This window comes from Martes martes (assembly GCF_963455335.1).
Source record: "Martes martes genome assembly, chromosome: X".
Classification (NCBI taxonomy): Eukaryota; Metazoa; Chordata; class Mammalia; order Carnivora; family Mustelidae; genus Martes; species Martes martes.
In genome coordinates, this window is record NC_137897.1 from 62,966,607 (window position 1) to 62,983,326 (window position 16,720).

The following is a 16,720-nucleotide window of genomic DNA, read 5'->3' on the forward strand; positions in this document are numbered from 1 at the left end:
CATAGGACTTGAGAAAAAAGTGAAAGACACGAATGAGAACCTTAACACAGAGATAAGGAAGAACATAGCAGAGATAAAGGGTACGATAAACAAAATGAGAAACACTCTTGATGGAATGAAGAGAACAACAGAAGAAGCAGAGGATCAAATGCGTAACCTAGAAGACACAATAATGTAAAGTGTTAAAGCCGAACCAAAGATAGAGAAAAGAATACGCAAAATGAGAATAGATATAAGGAACTCACTGACTCATCCCCAACAAGACCAACAAAAGCAGATCTATACCAAGACATATTGTAATTAAATTGGCAAAATACAGTGATAAAGAGAAAATTTTTAAGTCATCAAGACAAGATAGTAACATAGAAGGGAAAACCCCTAAGACTAGCAGGAGATTTTTCAACAGAAGGGAGTGGAATGATTATTCAAAGTGTAGAATGGAAAAATCTACAGCCAAGAGTACTCTATCTAGCAAGGGTATCATTCAGAAAAGAAGAAGAGGTAGAGTTCCCCTTTCAAGAACTAAAGGAGTTTATAACCATTAAACCAGCCCTACAAGAAATATTTAAGGGGACTCTGAGTATAAGGGAGAGACCAAAAGTTATAATATAAAGGTAGGAAACATTAAAGCACTAAAGATGAATATTTCTGTGAAAATATCAGGAAAGGAACTCACAAGATAAAAGGATATATAACAACATGTATTTAAGCATGGGGAGAGGAGTAAAGAATGAGTTCAACCTTAAGGATTACCAACTTAATATACACTCTTATATACAGAAGAGGTTACATATAAATGTACTGGTAACCATATATTAAAAACCTCTAATAAATATTCAAAGAATAAAGAGAAATATATCACTAAAAAATCAGCAAAACATGAAAGAGAAAGACAAAAAAGGATCAGAGAAAATCTTCAGAAACAACTACAAAACAAGTAATAAAATGTTACTAAATACATACCTATCTATAATTACTCTGAATGTAAATGGACTAAAAAATGTTAAAATCAAAATACACAGGGTGACGAAAGGATTAAAAAAATGAGATCCATCTACAAGGTGCCTATGATGAGATTCATTTTATGTGTTTATTTGTTTATCTATATTTGGGGGTTATTTCGTATTTTATTGGATTGATGTACATTTCACCATTTCTGAGACATAAAGGTAACATAGGACTAAGAATGTAGAATGGGAAAGAGAGAGAGGCCATCCACAAATTTGACTAAACTAGAAAGGTACATAATTTTGGGGGTTGGAATCTAGAGATAAACCTGCTCGAAACTGAAAGGAGGTCTTTGGTTTCTATCAAAAATCTTCTAAAGTCTCTATGAATACAAGGGCCAACTTATGGAAAAGTACCCAAATGGAACAAAACCCCATTAGGCAGGAGAAATGGGCAGGATAGAAGGATATGGGCTGTGGGGGCAGCTGGTCTGCAACACGGACGGACAGCTGGGCTGGAGGACATGGCTCGGGCCCAGGAGATGGAGGTAGGAGCAAGCTGTGAAGAAGTCTATAGACAGAGGTTAGTACATTCACCCAAAGCCTGGGCTTCCCAGTCGGTCTCCAGGATGCAGATGCTTTCCTCAAACAAGGGAGATTCATTTTAGACCTAAAGGTACATGCAAACTGAAATTGAAGGGATGGAGAAATATCTACCATACAAATATATGTCAAAAGAAAGCCAAAGTACCGATACTTACAAAGAACAAACAAGTTTTAAAACAAAGACTGTAAGAAGAGACCAAGGACGCTAGCCGATGAAGAGTTCAACAAGAATATAAAACAATTGTAAATATTTATACATCTAACATAGGAACACCCAAATATATACAACAATTAATAACAAACATAAAGCAACTAATTGATAATAATACAACAATAGTAGGGGACTTTAACAGCACATTTACATGTATGAACAGATCCTCTAAACAGAAAATCAATGAGGAAATAATGGCTTCGAATGACATATTGAAACAGATGGATTTAACACATATATTCAGAACATTCTATCCTAAGATAGCAGAATACACATTCTTTTCAGGTGTACATGGAACTGTCTCCAGAATAGATGATGCATTAGGCCACAAAAGAAGCCTAAACAAGTTCAAGAAGATCAAAGTCATACCATGCAACTTTTCTTACCATAATGCTATGAAACTAGAAGTCAACTACAAGAAAAAAATGAGGAAAGACCACAAATATATGGAGGTCAAATAAAATGGTACTAAACAATGCATGGTCAACTAGGAAATTAAGAAGAAATAAAACATATATGGAAACAAATGAAAATGAAAACAGAATGGTCCAAAACCTTTGGAATGCAAAATTGGTCCTAAGAGGAAGGGTAATAATAATATATGCCTACCTCAAGGTGAAAGAAAAATCTTAAACAACCTACCCTTATACCTAAAGGAACTAGAAAAAGAAAAACAAAACCTATAGCCAGCAGAAAGAGAGAAATAGCAAAGATTAGAGGAAAAATAAATGACACAGAAACTAAAACAATAACAGAACAGATCAATAGAACCAGGAGCTGGTTGTTTGGGAAAAAAAAAATCAATAAAATCGATAAATCTCTAGTTAGACTTAAGATGAAAAAAGAATAAAGGACTCAAGTAAAATCACAATTAGAAAGGAGAAATAACACCCAATACCACAGAAATACAAACAACCATAAGAGAACCCTATGAAAAACTATATATAACAACAATATACTAACTGAACAACCTTGGAAGAAATGGATACATGCTTAGAAACATATAAACTATCACAAGTGAAACATGAAGATATAGAAAATCTGGACACACTAAAACCAGCAAAGAAATTGAATCAGTAATCAAAAACACGGAAGAAACCAAAGTCCAGAGCCAAAAGGCTTCACAGGAGAATTCTACCAAACAGTTAACAAGAGTTAACACTCATTCTCTTCAAACTACTCCAAAAAATAGAAAAGGAAGGAAAACTTCCAACTTCATTCTATGAGGCCAGCTTTACCCTGATACCAAAACTAGATAAAGACCCCACTAATAATAGAATTACAAGCCAATGCAATACCTTTGATGAACATAGATGCAAAAATCCTCAACAAAATAGTAGCAAATTGAATCCAACAATAAATTAGAAGAATCATTCACCATCATCAGGTGGGTTTTATTTCTGGGTTGCAAAGGTAGTTCAACATTCACAAATTAATGTGATACATGACATCAATAAGAGAAAGGATAAGAACCATATGATTATTTCAATAGACAGAAAAAACATTTGACAAAGTACAACATCCATTCATGATAAAAACCTTCAATAAAGTAGGTTTCAAGGGAACATACCTCAACATTGTAAAGGCCATATATGAAAAACCCACAGATAAAATCATCCTTAATATGGCAAAACTAAGAGCTTTTTCTCTAAGGTCAGGAACAAGACAAGGATTGTCCACTCTCACCACTTTTACTCAACATAGTACTGGAAGTCCCAGACAAAGCCATCAGGTAACAAAATGAAATAAAATTCATCCAAATAGGGAAGGAAGAAATAAAACTTTCACTATTTGCTGATGACATGATACTGTATAGAGAAAACCTGAAAGACTCCACACACATACACACACATACAAAACTGCCAGAACTGATAAACAAATTTAGTAAAGTCACAGGATAAAAACATCAATGTACAGAAATCTGCTTCATTTCTATATATCAATAATGAAGCAGCAGAAAGAAAAATTAAGAAAACAATCTCACTTACAATTACTTAGGAATAAACCTAACCAAAGAGGTGAAAGACCTTGGCTATGAAAACTATAAAACACTGATGAAAGTAATTGAAGATGACACAAAGGAATGGAAAGACATTCTATGCTCATAGATTGAAAGAATAAGTATTGTCAAAATATCTGTATTACCCAAAGCAATCTACATATTTATTGGAATCCCAATCAAAATACCAACAGCCTTTTTTACAGAATTAGAACAAACGATCCTAAAATTTGTATGGCAACGGAAAGACTCCAAATAGCCAAAGAAATCCTGATTAAAAAAAAAAAAAAAGCAAAGCTGGAGTCATCACAATTAGAGATTTCAAGTTATATTACAAAGCTCTAGTAATCAAAATAGTATGGCACTGGCACAAAAAAAGACAAACAGAACAATGGAACAGAATAGAAAACCCAGAAATAATCCTACAGCTATATGGTGCTGGAAAGAAAAGTGGAAAGAAATATCCAATAGGATAAAGACAGTTTCTTCAACAACTGGTGTTGGGAAAACTGGATAGCAACATGCAAAAGGGTAAAAGTAGATCACTTTCTTGAAACACACATAAAAATAAAATAAAAATGGATTAAAGACCTAAATGTGAAACCTGAAATAAAATGGATTAAAGACCTAAATGTGAAACCTTCTAGGACGAAAGTCCTAGAAGAGAACACAGGCAGTAACATTTTTGACACTGGTTGTAGCAACTTCTTACTACATATGTCTCCTGAGCGAAGGAAAACAAAAGCAAAAAGAAACTATTGGGACTACATCAAAATAAAAAGCTTCTACACAATGAAGGAAATAATTAAGAAAACTACATGGCAACCTCCTGAATGGGAGAAGGTATTTTCAAGTATATCCAATAAAGAGTTAGTATCCAAAATATATAAAGAACTTATAAAACTCAACACTCCAAAACAAATAATCTAATTAAGAAATGGGCAGAAGACATGAACAGATATTTCTTCAAGGAAGACGAGACATTCAGATGGCCAAAAGACACATGAAAAGATGTTCATTGTCACTTACTGTGAGGGTAATGCAAATCAAAACTATAATGAGATACCACATCACAGCTGTCAGAATGTCTAAAATCACAAACACAAGAAGCACAGGTGTTGGCGAAGTTGTCGAGAGAATGGAACCCTCTTGCACTGCTGATGGGAATGCAATCTGGAATAGTTACTGTGCAAAACATTATGGGCCTCAAAAAGTTACAAACAGAACTACTTTAAGATCCAGCAACCACACTACTGGGTATTTACCCAAAGAATAAAATACAAAGGCATACATGCACCCCTACGTTTACAGCAGCATTATCAACCACAGCCAATATATGGAAGGAGCCCAAGTATCCACTGAATAATAAATGGATAAAGAAGATGTGGTACATGTACACAAATGTGCACGCACATGCATGCACGCAGGCACACACACACACACACACACACACACACACACAGGAATATTATTCAGCCATAAAAAAGAATGAAATATTGCCATTTGCAATGACATGGATGGAGCTAGAAAATAATACATAAATGAAATATGTCAGAGAAAGACAAATACCGTATGACTTCATACACTGAATTTAAGAAACATAACAAATGAGCAAAAAGAAGAAAAGAGAGAGAGACAAATCAAGAAAAAGACTCTTAATTATAGTGAACAAACTTATAGTTACCAGGGGGGAGGTGTGTGCGGTGATGGGTTAAAGAGGAGTGCACTTCTTGTGATGAGTACCAGGTGACGTATATAACTGCTAAATCACATATTATATACTTGAAACTAATATAACAGTGTATGTTAACTAACTGGATTTATTTATTTTTTTAAAGATTTTATTCATTTATTTGACAGAGAGAGATCACATGTAGGCAGAGAGGCAGGGAGAGAGAGGGAGGGAGAAGCAGGCTTCCCGCTGAGCAGAGCCCGATGCGGGGTTCGATCCCAGGACCCTGAGATCATGAACTGAGTGGAAGGCAGAGGCTTAAGCCACTGAGCCACCCAAGTGCTCCTTAACTAACTGGATTTAAAATAACAATTTTTAAGGAAGGTCAGCACCCAGTGTGGCTGTGGGCATGATACCACATGTCTATGTCCTACTGTCCTGCTTCTTCCATCCATCATCCACACCCTGTACCAGCACCCGTCATCCTTCCCAGGTCTCATGCACTTTGCCACTGAGGGAGGAAATGCAGAGAATGGGAAATGTCTGACATACATGGTCCTGTAGTGGTCTTCTTGTACACTCACCTTGTTTTACAGAAATAAATATTACTGGCCAAGTTCTCTTTCTTTGAAAAAAAAAAAAAAGGTAAGAGATAACAATTGTTGGCAAGGATGTGGAGAAAAAGAGAAAATTAGTATAGCCATTATGGAAATATTTATGGGGGTTCCTCAAAAAATTAAAAATACAACTATTATTTGATCTAGTAACCCCACTTCTAGATATATATACAAAGGAACTGAAGTCAGGGTCTTTAAGAGGTATCTGTACTCCCATGTTCACTGCAGCATTATTCACAATAGCCAAGATATGGAAATAATCTATATGCCCTTCCACAGATGAATGTAAAGAAATGTAATGCACACATACCCCACAATGGAATATTACTCAGTTTAAAAAGAAGGAAATTTTGCAATTTGTGATAACATGTTCAGAGCTGGGAAGGTATTATGCTAAGCAAAATGAGGAAGATGGGGCAAGAGAAATACTGCATGTCACTTACGTATACAATCGAAAACAGTCATATTCCTAAAAACAGAGTAGGATGGTGGTTGCTAGGGGCTGGAGGAAGATGAATTTATTTATTTGACACAGGTCAAAGGGTATAAAAATTCAGTTATTCAGAATGAATAAGTTCTGGGTATCTAAGGTACAGCATGGTGATTATAGTTAACAATACTATATGGTATACTTGAAATTTGCTAAAAGGAGAGATCTTAACTTTTAACACACAGGGTAACTATGTAGAGGTGATGGATCTGTTATAATTAGTTTGTGGTGACCATTTCACAATGTATACATATATCAAGACATCAAGTTGTACACTTTAAATATATACATTACTTTATATGTCAGTGATATCTCAATAAAGTTGCTAAAAGCAATTATCTGCTTTGAAGCCATCCAGTCTGTGGTATCTTATTATAACAGCCCGGACTGACAAATATAGTAGGCTAGAGACTAAGGTGATAGCAACAGAAACTGTGGACAAAGGATTTAAGTGGTATTAAAAAGTTTTAGAATTCACAAAACTTAGCAACTGACTAGATATGAGGGGTAAAAGAAGTGTCTAAGAACACTGCAAGATTTTAAGTTGGGTGACTAGGAAGATGGTGGTGACATTAACGAAAATAGTGAGTGCAGAAATAGAAGTAAGTTTGACACAGAAAGATGGATGATAAGCACCCAAGGAAATTATCTTAGGAAGCACATGGAAATGAAACTGGTAGAATAACGAAATGTTAGGGTTAGATATGTGAATTTGGAGAGTCATCAGCATAAAGATGATTGATATAGTTATCAGATTATTTGCAGAAGACCCAAAGAAACAAAAAGCCCAAAACAAACATATCAAGAAACCTGTGGAAAACTCTGCAAATAGGAGGTAAGTACAGCCAAAGAAAAGAAACAGAAAATACAGAAATGTAAGAAAACAGAGATGTACGATAAGATCAGGAAAGAAGCCTGGCAGGAGAGTTCCTAGGAGGGGTATTTAATAGTATGTAAAGACAGATAAAATCAAGGAGATAGAGACTAAGAACAGAACACTGGTTGGTTACTAAAGAGAATAGGTGATTCTGGAGAGAACAGCTTTTGGAGAGTGGTGGTGTCAGAAGCCAGACAATAAAGGATAAAGGAATTTTTAGATAGAAAGAAAACAGAAGCAAGAAATAAAGGCTATTCTAATAGCTTGACAGAGAAGGGGAGGGGAAAAAAGACAAGAAAGTGGCACGAGTAGTCAATGTGCAGCACAATCAGAGAAGAGAATAAAGATACAAATTGGGAAAAATAAAGGCACTAAATATTTTAAAGTAATCAAATATTTCAATATTTTTCATATACCAATATAAATTATATGTTTAGAAAAGTCCACTTTTAAGTCATTGATAGTTCAACAATAATGGATATGCTACTTAATCTTTCATTAAAATTTACAAAAAATAAAAATATGTTTCATATATTAAACTATATTAATAACAAAGGAAAAAAATTCCAAAATTATCTTTAGATAGGCTTTATATTTTTAAGGGCTATCTCAATTTCAAAAAAGGATTTGGTTTGAAATAGCTCTTCATTTAGTTTTTCCTCCTTATTATTTCATATTTTATTTTAAAAGACTAAAATATATTTTGAAGTAGTTACTGGATTCTGCTCATGGCTTGTTCTTGATTGTGGATATGAACCCCTATCTTACTCAAATTTAACACAACATTAAAATTGTCATTAACTATAAATGTCATTCTTGTCATGCTAATTTTTACTACCTAAACACATCAGCTTTTAAATGATTCATCTGTCACCATAAGAGAACAGAGAATAAATGCCCTGTCCGTATTTATTTCCTACCTTGTTTAATTGGTAAAACTCTATTCCGAAATGATTTGGCTTTCCCTGGGTCATGGCTATTTCCACTTCTGCTATAACCACTGAAGCTCGATGAAGAAAATGGCCCATCCGTTTCATCATCCAGTAAATATAACGAAAGGCCTTCAGCAGCATCTGAAACTTACATTTAAAAAGACTGTAATATTAACATACATTAGCATGTTTTCAGGAAAATTAAACAAGCTGTTTTTAAAACTATATCTCACTCAGTTACTTTACTCCAACATCAAAAATGCAAGCTGTCTGAAGAGGGAAATATGAATATATTGAGAACAAATGTTTTATCACATCATTAAGTTTTCAAGCACAGAATGTCAGAAAAACTTGTCCAATAAAACCACCTCCCTAGATGATGAATTTTTAATTTTTATGTTTGCAAATATGTTGTAAATGAGTGCTCTGAGATATTATAGAGTTAAAAATTATAGTTAACAGAATTGTAAAACAAAAAGACTTCAAAATTCATTTAGTCTCAACACTTCCATTTTAAAAATAAAACTGAATTCTATGGCCTAATGTCTTACCCAGGGCCACACAGTTAGAAGAAATGGGAATAAAGCACAACTTTCTACATCCAAATCCAATGCTTTCCGTACTATAAATCATGCTGCCTCTTCTACATGCTTAATATCAGTATTAAACTGAAATACAGAACACTGAAAACAAAAGATATTTACCGGGAGACGAGAAAGGAGAGCTAGTCCTGGCATAAGACACTGAGGTATTCTGGTCATTTTTAGGCTGCAACTTCATTTGTTTCTGCTTCCCTTTGGGACTACAATTTAAAATATATAAAAATGAACATTTTTTCTACTAGCAACATATTATGATAGACAGTATGATACAAATGCTTAAGCTGACCAAAGAAATGCCTTATAATTTAAGTGAAATGCTTCAAACTGGTAATCATCAAAATTAAAAAAGAATAGCTTTTGGCATAATAAAATCCACATAAACAAAGCTTTGGGTTACCAACTCCATCTTTACACAATAATAAGAGTTCTTAAAAAAATCTTTGGATCTTCTCAAACTATTCAATAAACCTTAAAAAATGAGGTAATATATACAAAGTGCCTTAAAACATAAAATTCTACATCAGTGTAACATACCTAGGAGCTCTGCTACTAGATAATGAACTGCTACTGCTTCTTAGACGTTTTCTGTACCGTGGCCTTCTCCTCTTCTGACTCTGCATTCCTGACTTATATTCAGAGATGATATTTTTAATATGACTTTCAAATAAGGCAGATAATCGCAGTGTCATGCTATAGATCTGAAAAGGTAGAAATCAACTACTTTAATTATATAAAATAGAAAGTATAAATATACCTAGACTAGCATCAGCATCAATCTTTCAGACAAAATAAATGTGCAATTTCATATACTTGAAAACCTCTTCCTAAAGAATTAAAATATCATTTTCACCTAGAAAGTAACAAAGATTATTAAAAAAGTCATATCCAATGTTGGGAAGGGTAGAAAAAAGATTCTCATACATTGCCAGTGAATATTTTAACGGAACAACATTCTAAAATACAATTTGCATTATGTACTAAAAATATTAAAAATATATTGATCCTTTCACCAGTAATTTTGCTTCTGGGAATTTATTCTAAATAAATATCAGAGAATTACACACACAAAGTAATTATGTTCAAGGATGTTAAAGATGAAAGCCACAGCATTATTCATGTAAAGTTAAAAACTAGAAACCACCTAAATCTCAAGCACTAGGGTACTGGTTAAATAACATAAAACAACCATACAGCAGAATACTATGAAGACATTAGAAGTATTCTCAAAGAGTCATAATGACATGGGAAAATGTTCATAATATATAAGCTGAAAAAGGGCTTCAAAATATGAAACTTAGTGTTTCAAATAGTATATAAGCATATGTAAGTACATATGTAGGAAGAAAATCAAAAGTGACAAAAATTATGCCTGCAGAAATTAGTGAAAATTCATTTTATACAAGTTTAAAAGTTAATCAGACACCAGTGATTACAAAAAACAAAAATTATTATTACTATTTTTTTGTTCATAAGATATTTAAGTTCTAACAAAACATAGGGAAAATATCACACTTCAGTAACCATGTTAGAACTGTAATATACTTCTTTAGAAAGTATAAGCAGTTTTAAAACTAATGAAAGAAAACTACCTGATATACATATATATGAAAATGCTTAAGTAATTAATCCACCTAATATTGTTTTTTTTTTTTGCATACCCTTGACTTTTTATTAGAGGTATACGTTTTGGAGTTGCTGAATATTTGGCGAACATCCTTATAAAATTCCAGAGGACTACCATAATTTCCTGCTTCTAAAGTTTCTTTCACAGTGCTGAAGTCCATAGGCGTGTCTGTAATATCTGGATAATCCTACAAGGAAGAATGTGTTATTAAATATACAGGCTGGGTAACAATACTACGTAATACAATGGTACTGAGATTTGCATCACCAATCCACCATGAAATAAACACACTGCTTTTCAATCTGCCAACTATCTACTCTAATCAAAACCATTCATTTAAACAGAATTCCTTTGGTAGCTCAGGAAAAGAGCAGGGGTCTTTGGGAGAGTCTTAGCCTTCACCCTGAAATCGATAACCATATGATTCTCTCAAGAGACAGAATAGAAAATGCACAGCTACTGGCTTTATCCCTACAGAAAACAAAGTTCTATTTTTTTCTTAAAGGCTGAAGGAGCCCCCAATTGCCTAGCAAAGTACCCAATGAAGGTAGAAGATGGGTTTATTCACATATAATTAAATAGTTCCATGTCACAAATTAACTACATATTTCCAAGCTGTTTCTAGCTAGGAGAAATGTCATTAGTTGAAGGTCAAAGTCAAACTGGCCATGTCTGTGCCTAGCTCCTATATTTTTGCTTTTTAGTGAATATGATACTTGTGCTTCATTGGAGGTCTGTGTCTCATAAATTATGAATTAGTTTGATTTTGATTAGGGAAGGGAGAAGATTCTATTTTAACCTAAATCTGTCAAGTCTTGTTAAGATATGCCTAGGTTTATCATATAGAATGTAATCTAAAAGTTATACTTATATATACCATAACCATCAAGAACTAAACATTTTGGAGTGAAAACCATAGTCAGTATTAGATCTCTCATCCCACTTAAAATCATTAAGTAACAATCATCACATTTCTTTCAGAAAAGAAGCCAAAAATCCAGAAAAATGGGCAGAGAAAAAGTATATTATAAATTATAAATTATTAAAAAAAAGTAAAAATATTTTTCCAAGTATAAGAGACCACAATTACTTTTAATCTATCTTTAAAAATATTTTTGTCTTAAATCATAACAACAAAAGTATATTCCAACATACATAGCTTGTGAAACAAAGATTTTCATAGAGGAAATATGTTGGACTTGTATTATGTGACCAAAAGTCAAAAGATCCCATAAGGTGGCTGAATGAAGTCCCAGTGGATACAATCAGCTGCAATACAGACATATTATGCAATTAATGTTTTCTACTCCACTACAGTAACTTTAGGTCTATAGAAACAATTTTTTGTATGCAGATGCCATAAAGAACACACTTGGAAACACGTGATGATTTAAAAACCAAAAACACAAGGATGCCTGGGTGGCTTAGTTGGTTAAGCGTTTGAGTCTTGGCTTTGGCTCAGGTCATGATCTCTGGGTCTTGAGATTGAGCCCTGTGTCAGGCTCCCCACTCAGTGCGGAGTATGCTTCTCTCCCTCTCCTTCTGCCCCTCCCCCCTGTTTGTGGTCTCTCTCGATCTAAACAAAATAAAAAAATCTTTAAAAAAAATAAAACCTTAAAAAACAACAACAAAAAAACCCACAACAAAACAAAACAAAACAAAACAGAACAAAAACATAAACCACCAAAAAATCAAAGACAAAAAGAGTGCGAAGAATTGGAAAACAGCTTTACAAATTATAAAAGTTTCATTTTCAGTATGGAAATTTTAAAAAGTAGAACAATATAAAAACAACCAGTACATGTCTTTCAAGAGACAACCTAGGTCTACCTCAGAAAGAGATGGCTCTTGTCTTTCTGCAACAACTGACTCTGAGGATTCTCCCTCTTGTTCTTGATGGCCCTATTAGGGTAAAGAAGATATATTTTATTTCCAGACTACTACAACAAAATATCAAGTTGGCAAAGCAATAATGATTTAAAGCTTTAAGTAATTAATAGGATTTAGGTTTTTACTGACTGTACTTTAAGATGAAAGAATTCTACATTCACCATTTTCCTCTACTATGAGAAACACAAGACTAATTTATTCTACTCAAACTCCTTACAAACAAAATGAACTTTGTTGAACATAATTTTGTTTTTTATTTGAATATTTTTTCCCAACTAAAACCTGTGTATGCAGAAAACATTTATGTTTACTAATTTCAGAGGATGGTCTGATGCATTTCTGAAATACTGCTATAACTTTTCTCTGAAAAAGTTAAGATTTGCTATCTACACTAAACAGTTATTCAACAGATACACTCCTAAAAAAAGAATACTATAATAGTTCTCATGTTTTTATCTTTGATGAAAAGTAATATGGCATTACTTACTTTACATTACATTAATTACTCTAAGTGATCCTATTGGATAACACATTAAGTATAAATTAAACAGGCTGATGTATGTTATGAGGGGTTTCCAGTGAGTAGAAATGTATTAGAAATTAGTAAAATTTATTTAAAAATATCCAAAATGAAAGCAGGAAGGGATTGCAAAGATATTTAGATTCAGATTTGGTTCACAACTATATAATTTACACACAAAGTACATGACTGGAATTTCATTATCATTAATCATACTACCCACTTTCACAATTAAAAGACATATGAAAAAGGAAGGAAGAGGAAGGAAGTAGGGAGGGAAGAAGGGATGGAGGAAAGAAGGAAGGAAAAAAGGAGGAAAAGTGGCTTGAAACTATATTTTAGCATGTATATTTGTGGGAAATTACATATTGGCAATTATTTAAACAAGTGTATGTTTACTAAGTAAGTTGTTAAACAAGTGTATGTTTACTAGATAAGAAAGATGATCGGCTGGCTGTCGAAATGGCTCTGCGTCTTCACGTTCATAAATGAGGCTCAACAGTTCTTTGCATTGTTTTCTCCAAGCATCAGGATTACACCTTAAAGACTGTCTTCTGCCTCGGCATTTGACCTGTAGATTTTAACAGAAGTATATATAAAAGCTCTTTTCTTAACTATTCATTGATTTTCTCCTGCGTTCCTATGTTAATAAATCTATGTAACATAGAGAAGTTGCTATTTAAGTTTCTTAATTTAGACATCATTCTGCCTGACAAAAAAAATATATATATAATAAAAACTAGACAGTATATTCATGGAAATAGCAAGAATTCTAGTATTCTAAAATTTCATTTTAAGAAAATCCGAACCACAAATAAAACACAGAGGAACATATTTTTTTTCTTACAAGGTTAATAATCTTAATGCCTTAATATTTACTGGTAGTCAAGTATACTTAACAATGGCATCAAAATTTTCTCAAACTCAAATATATATAATATATGTTTATATATTATATATTTATTGGGTATGTATGTGTATATATATATACATATATATATATCTTTTGTTTGTGTGTGTGTGTGTTTGTATACATATATATATCCATATTATCCATATGCTCTGTGTATCTATATCTATATCTATATATCCTTTGTTATTATGGTACATTCTAGCCTTTACCATTTGATGCCTTTTTATAAGATTTCTTTCAGTATTTCAAAGAAAATTTTCCTTATATAAAATTAAGAATTTGTCTAATTACTACGGAGGGGAAGTGTACAGAACAGAGTTAACATAACAGACCTGAGGCTGCTATCTTTACCAGGGCTTGCTTGTAAGGTTGGCCTTTGGTTGGCATTCTGGATACTTGGCACTTGAACCATTTCCTAAATACTAAAGGTGGTTTACTGTGCCTACACTGTTTGTACAAACAATGTGATTTGTATGGAACACTTGCTTTCCTGTACTTTTCCTATGTTTTCTTGCTTTCTGGGAGCCTGGAATCTTGGGATGTGCTAGACAGACAGTGTCTATATATAACCAGTTCCAAATAAATTCTTGGGATGTTAGTCTCTAATCACATATACATTGCTACATTTTCATTGTACGGGAAGAGTGTGCTCTATTTGGCCCCTCAAAGAAGGGAGAAAGCAAAAAAAGCCTGCACATGGATTCCTCCAGATTCTGCCTATGTTTATTTCCCTGTGATCCAACTGTGTATCCTTTACTATATGTCACTGTAATAAACCTTAGTAATGAATCACAAGTATATATACTGAGTTCTAAGAGTCTTTATAGCAATTTTCCAAACAGGTGGAGTTGGTTTTAGGGATCCCTAACACAGGAAGCCTGAAAATTTTACTTTTTGGCAGGTTATTTTACTCACTCACCCTTCTCCCAGATGAAGTACCAGGACCATCTGAATCTAAATCAACCAATTCTGTATCCTAAAATTAAAAGGGAAGAGTGAGAAAACATGTTAATTTAAATTCACAGTCTTATGGATTTGATAAACATTTACAAAGAAATGGCAAATACAATCACAATTAACTCCCTCATTGGAGAAGGCAGCAGGCAGAACAAAGTTTAAAGGAACAGTTACTCCAAACTTTGCCTATATGCTAGATACAAACTGAAAAATATATAGGGAGAGGAAGAGTAAACAAAGTCTCTTTAAATCAGAATAGGAAATGAAGAAAATAGTATAGTGACTGGTATCTAAAGCTGTATCTAATGTTAATATTAATAAAAAAAACTTATTCTATATAACATGCTACTTCAATATATTATAATCATGAATTATTCATGATTAATCTTTTACTATGTCAAGAAATACATCTATTTTCTATAGGGAACTATGAATGTGTATTAAAACTTAAGATTCAGTTAAGTATCCCTCTGAGCAATAGTTTTTTAATACAAAGAGGCAAGGCCCACACACCATTATTACCCTGGTGGTGGTAAAGCACATAGGTAATGCCTAGGAGAAAATAAAAGCATCAAAATCCAGGAGGTACAGAGAATCCCCCAGAAAATCAATAAGAACAGGTCCACACCCCATCATCTAATAGCAACATTTACAAGTCTTAGTGACAAAAAGAAAATCCTGAAAGCAGCCCGGGACAAGAAGTCTGTAACATACGATGGTAAAAATATTAGATTGGCAGCAGACTAATCAACAGAGACCTGGCAGGCCAGAAAGAACTGGCATGATATATTCAGAGCACTAAATGAGAAAACATACAGCCAAGAATACTATGTCTAGCTAGGCTATCATTGAAAATAGATGGAGAGATATAAAGCTTCCAAGACAAACAAAAACTAAAAGAATTTGTAAACACCAAATGAGCTCTACAGGAAACATTGAAAGGGGTCCTCCAAGCAAAGAGAGAGCCTAAAAGTAGTAGATCAGAATGGAGCAGAGACAATATACATTAATAGTCAACTTACAGGCAATAAAATGAAACTAAATTCACATCTCTCAATAGTTACCCTGAATGTAAATGGGCTAAATGCCCCAATCAAAAGACACAGGGTATCAGAATGGATAAAAAACAAAACCCATCAACATGCTGCCCACAAGAAACTCATTTTAGACCCGAAGACACCTCCAGATTTAACGTGAAGGGGTGGAAAACAATTTACCACGCTAATGGACATCAAAAGAAAGCTGGGGTGGCAATCCTTATATCACATCAATTAGATTTTAAGCCAAAGACTATAATAAGAGATGAGGAAGGACACTATATCATACTCGAAGGGTCTGTCCAACAAGAAGATCTAACAATTTTAAATACCAATGCCCCTAACGTGGGAGCAGCAAGCTACATAAACCAATTAATAACAAAATCAAAGAAACACATCAACAATTATACAATAATAGTAGGGAACTTTAACACTCCCCTCACTGAAATGGACAGATCATCCAAGCAAAAGATCAACAAGGAAATAAAGGCCTTAAATGACACACTAGACCGGACGGACATCACAGATCTATTCAGAACATTCCATCCCAGAGCAACAGAACACACATTCTTCTCTAGTGCACGTGCAACATTCTCCAGAATAAATCACATCCTGGGTCATAAATCAGGTCTCAACCAGTATCAAAAGATTGGGATCATTCCCTGCATATTTTCAGACCACAATGCTCTGAAGCTAGAACTCAATCACAAGAGGAAATTTGGAGAGAATCCAAATACATGGAGACTAAAGAGCTCCTTCTAAAGAATGAATGGGTCAACCAGGAAATTAAGAAGAATTGAAAAAATTCATGGAAACAAATGATAAT

At 33.6% G+C, this 16,720-nt stretch overlaps 1 protein-coding gene across 1 annotated transcript in view; it reads right to left on the reverse strand.

Annotated features, from left to right (window-relative positions):
* Positions 1-16,720, reverse strand: part of BRWD3 (bromodomain and WD repeat domain containing 3) — a 205,532-nt gene that overhangs the window by 12,683 nt on the left and 176,129 nt on the right. The window contains exons 34-40 of the mRNA XM_080795680.1: positions 14,820-14,876; positions 13,418-13,558; positions 12,408-12,479; positions 10,612-10,764; positions 9,488-9,651; positions 9,056-9,153; positions 8,340-8,498 (exon numbers count right to left, since the gene is read on the reverse strand). Coding sequence (XP_080651806.1) covers positions 8,340-8,498; positions 9,056-9,153; positions 9,488-9,651; positions 10,612-10,764; positions 12,408-12,479; positions 13,418-13,558; positions 14,820-14,876 — 844 coding nt within the window. The remainder of the gene's footprint in view (positions 1-8,339; positions 8,499-9,055; positions 9,154-9,487; positions 9,652-10,611; positions 10,765-12,407; positions 12,480-13,417; positions 13,559-14,819; positions 14,877-16,720) is intronic.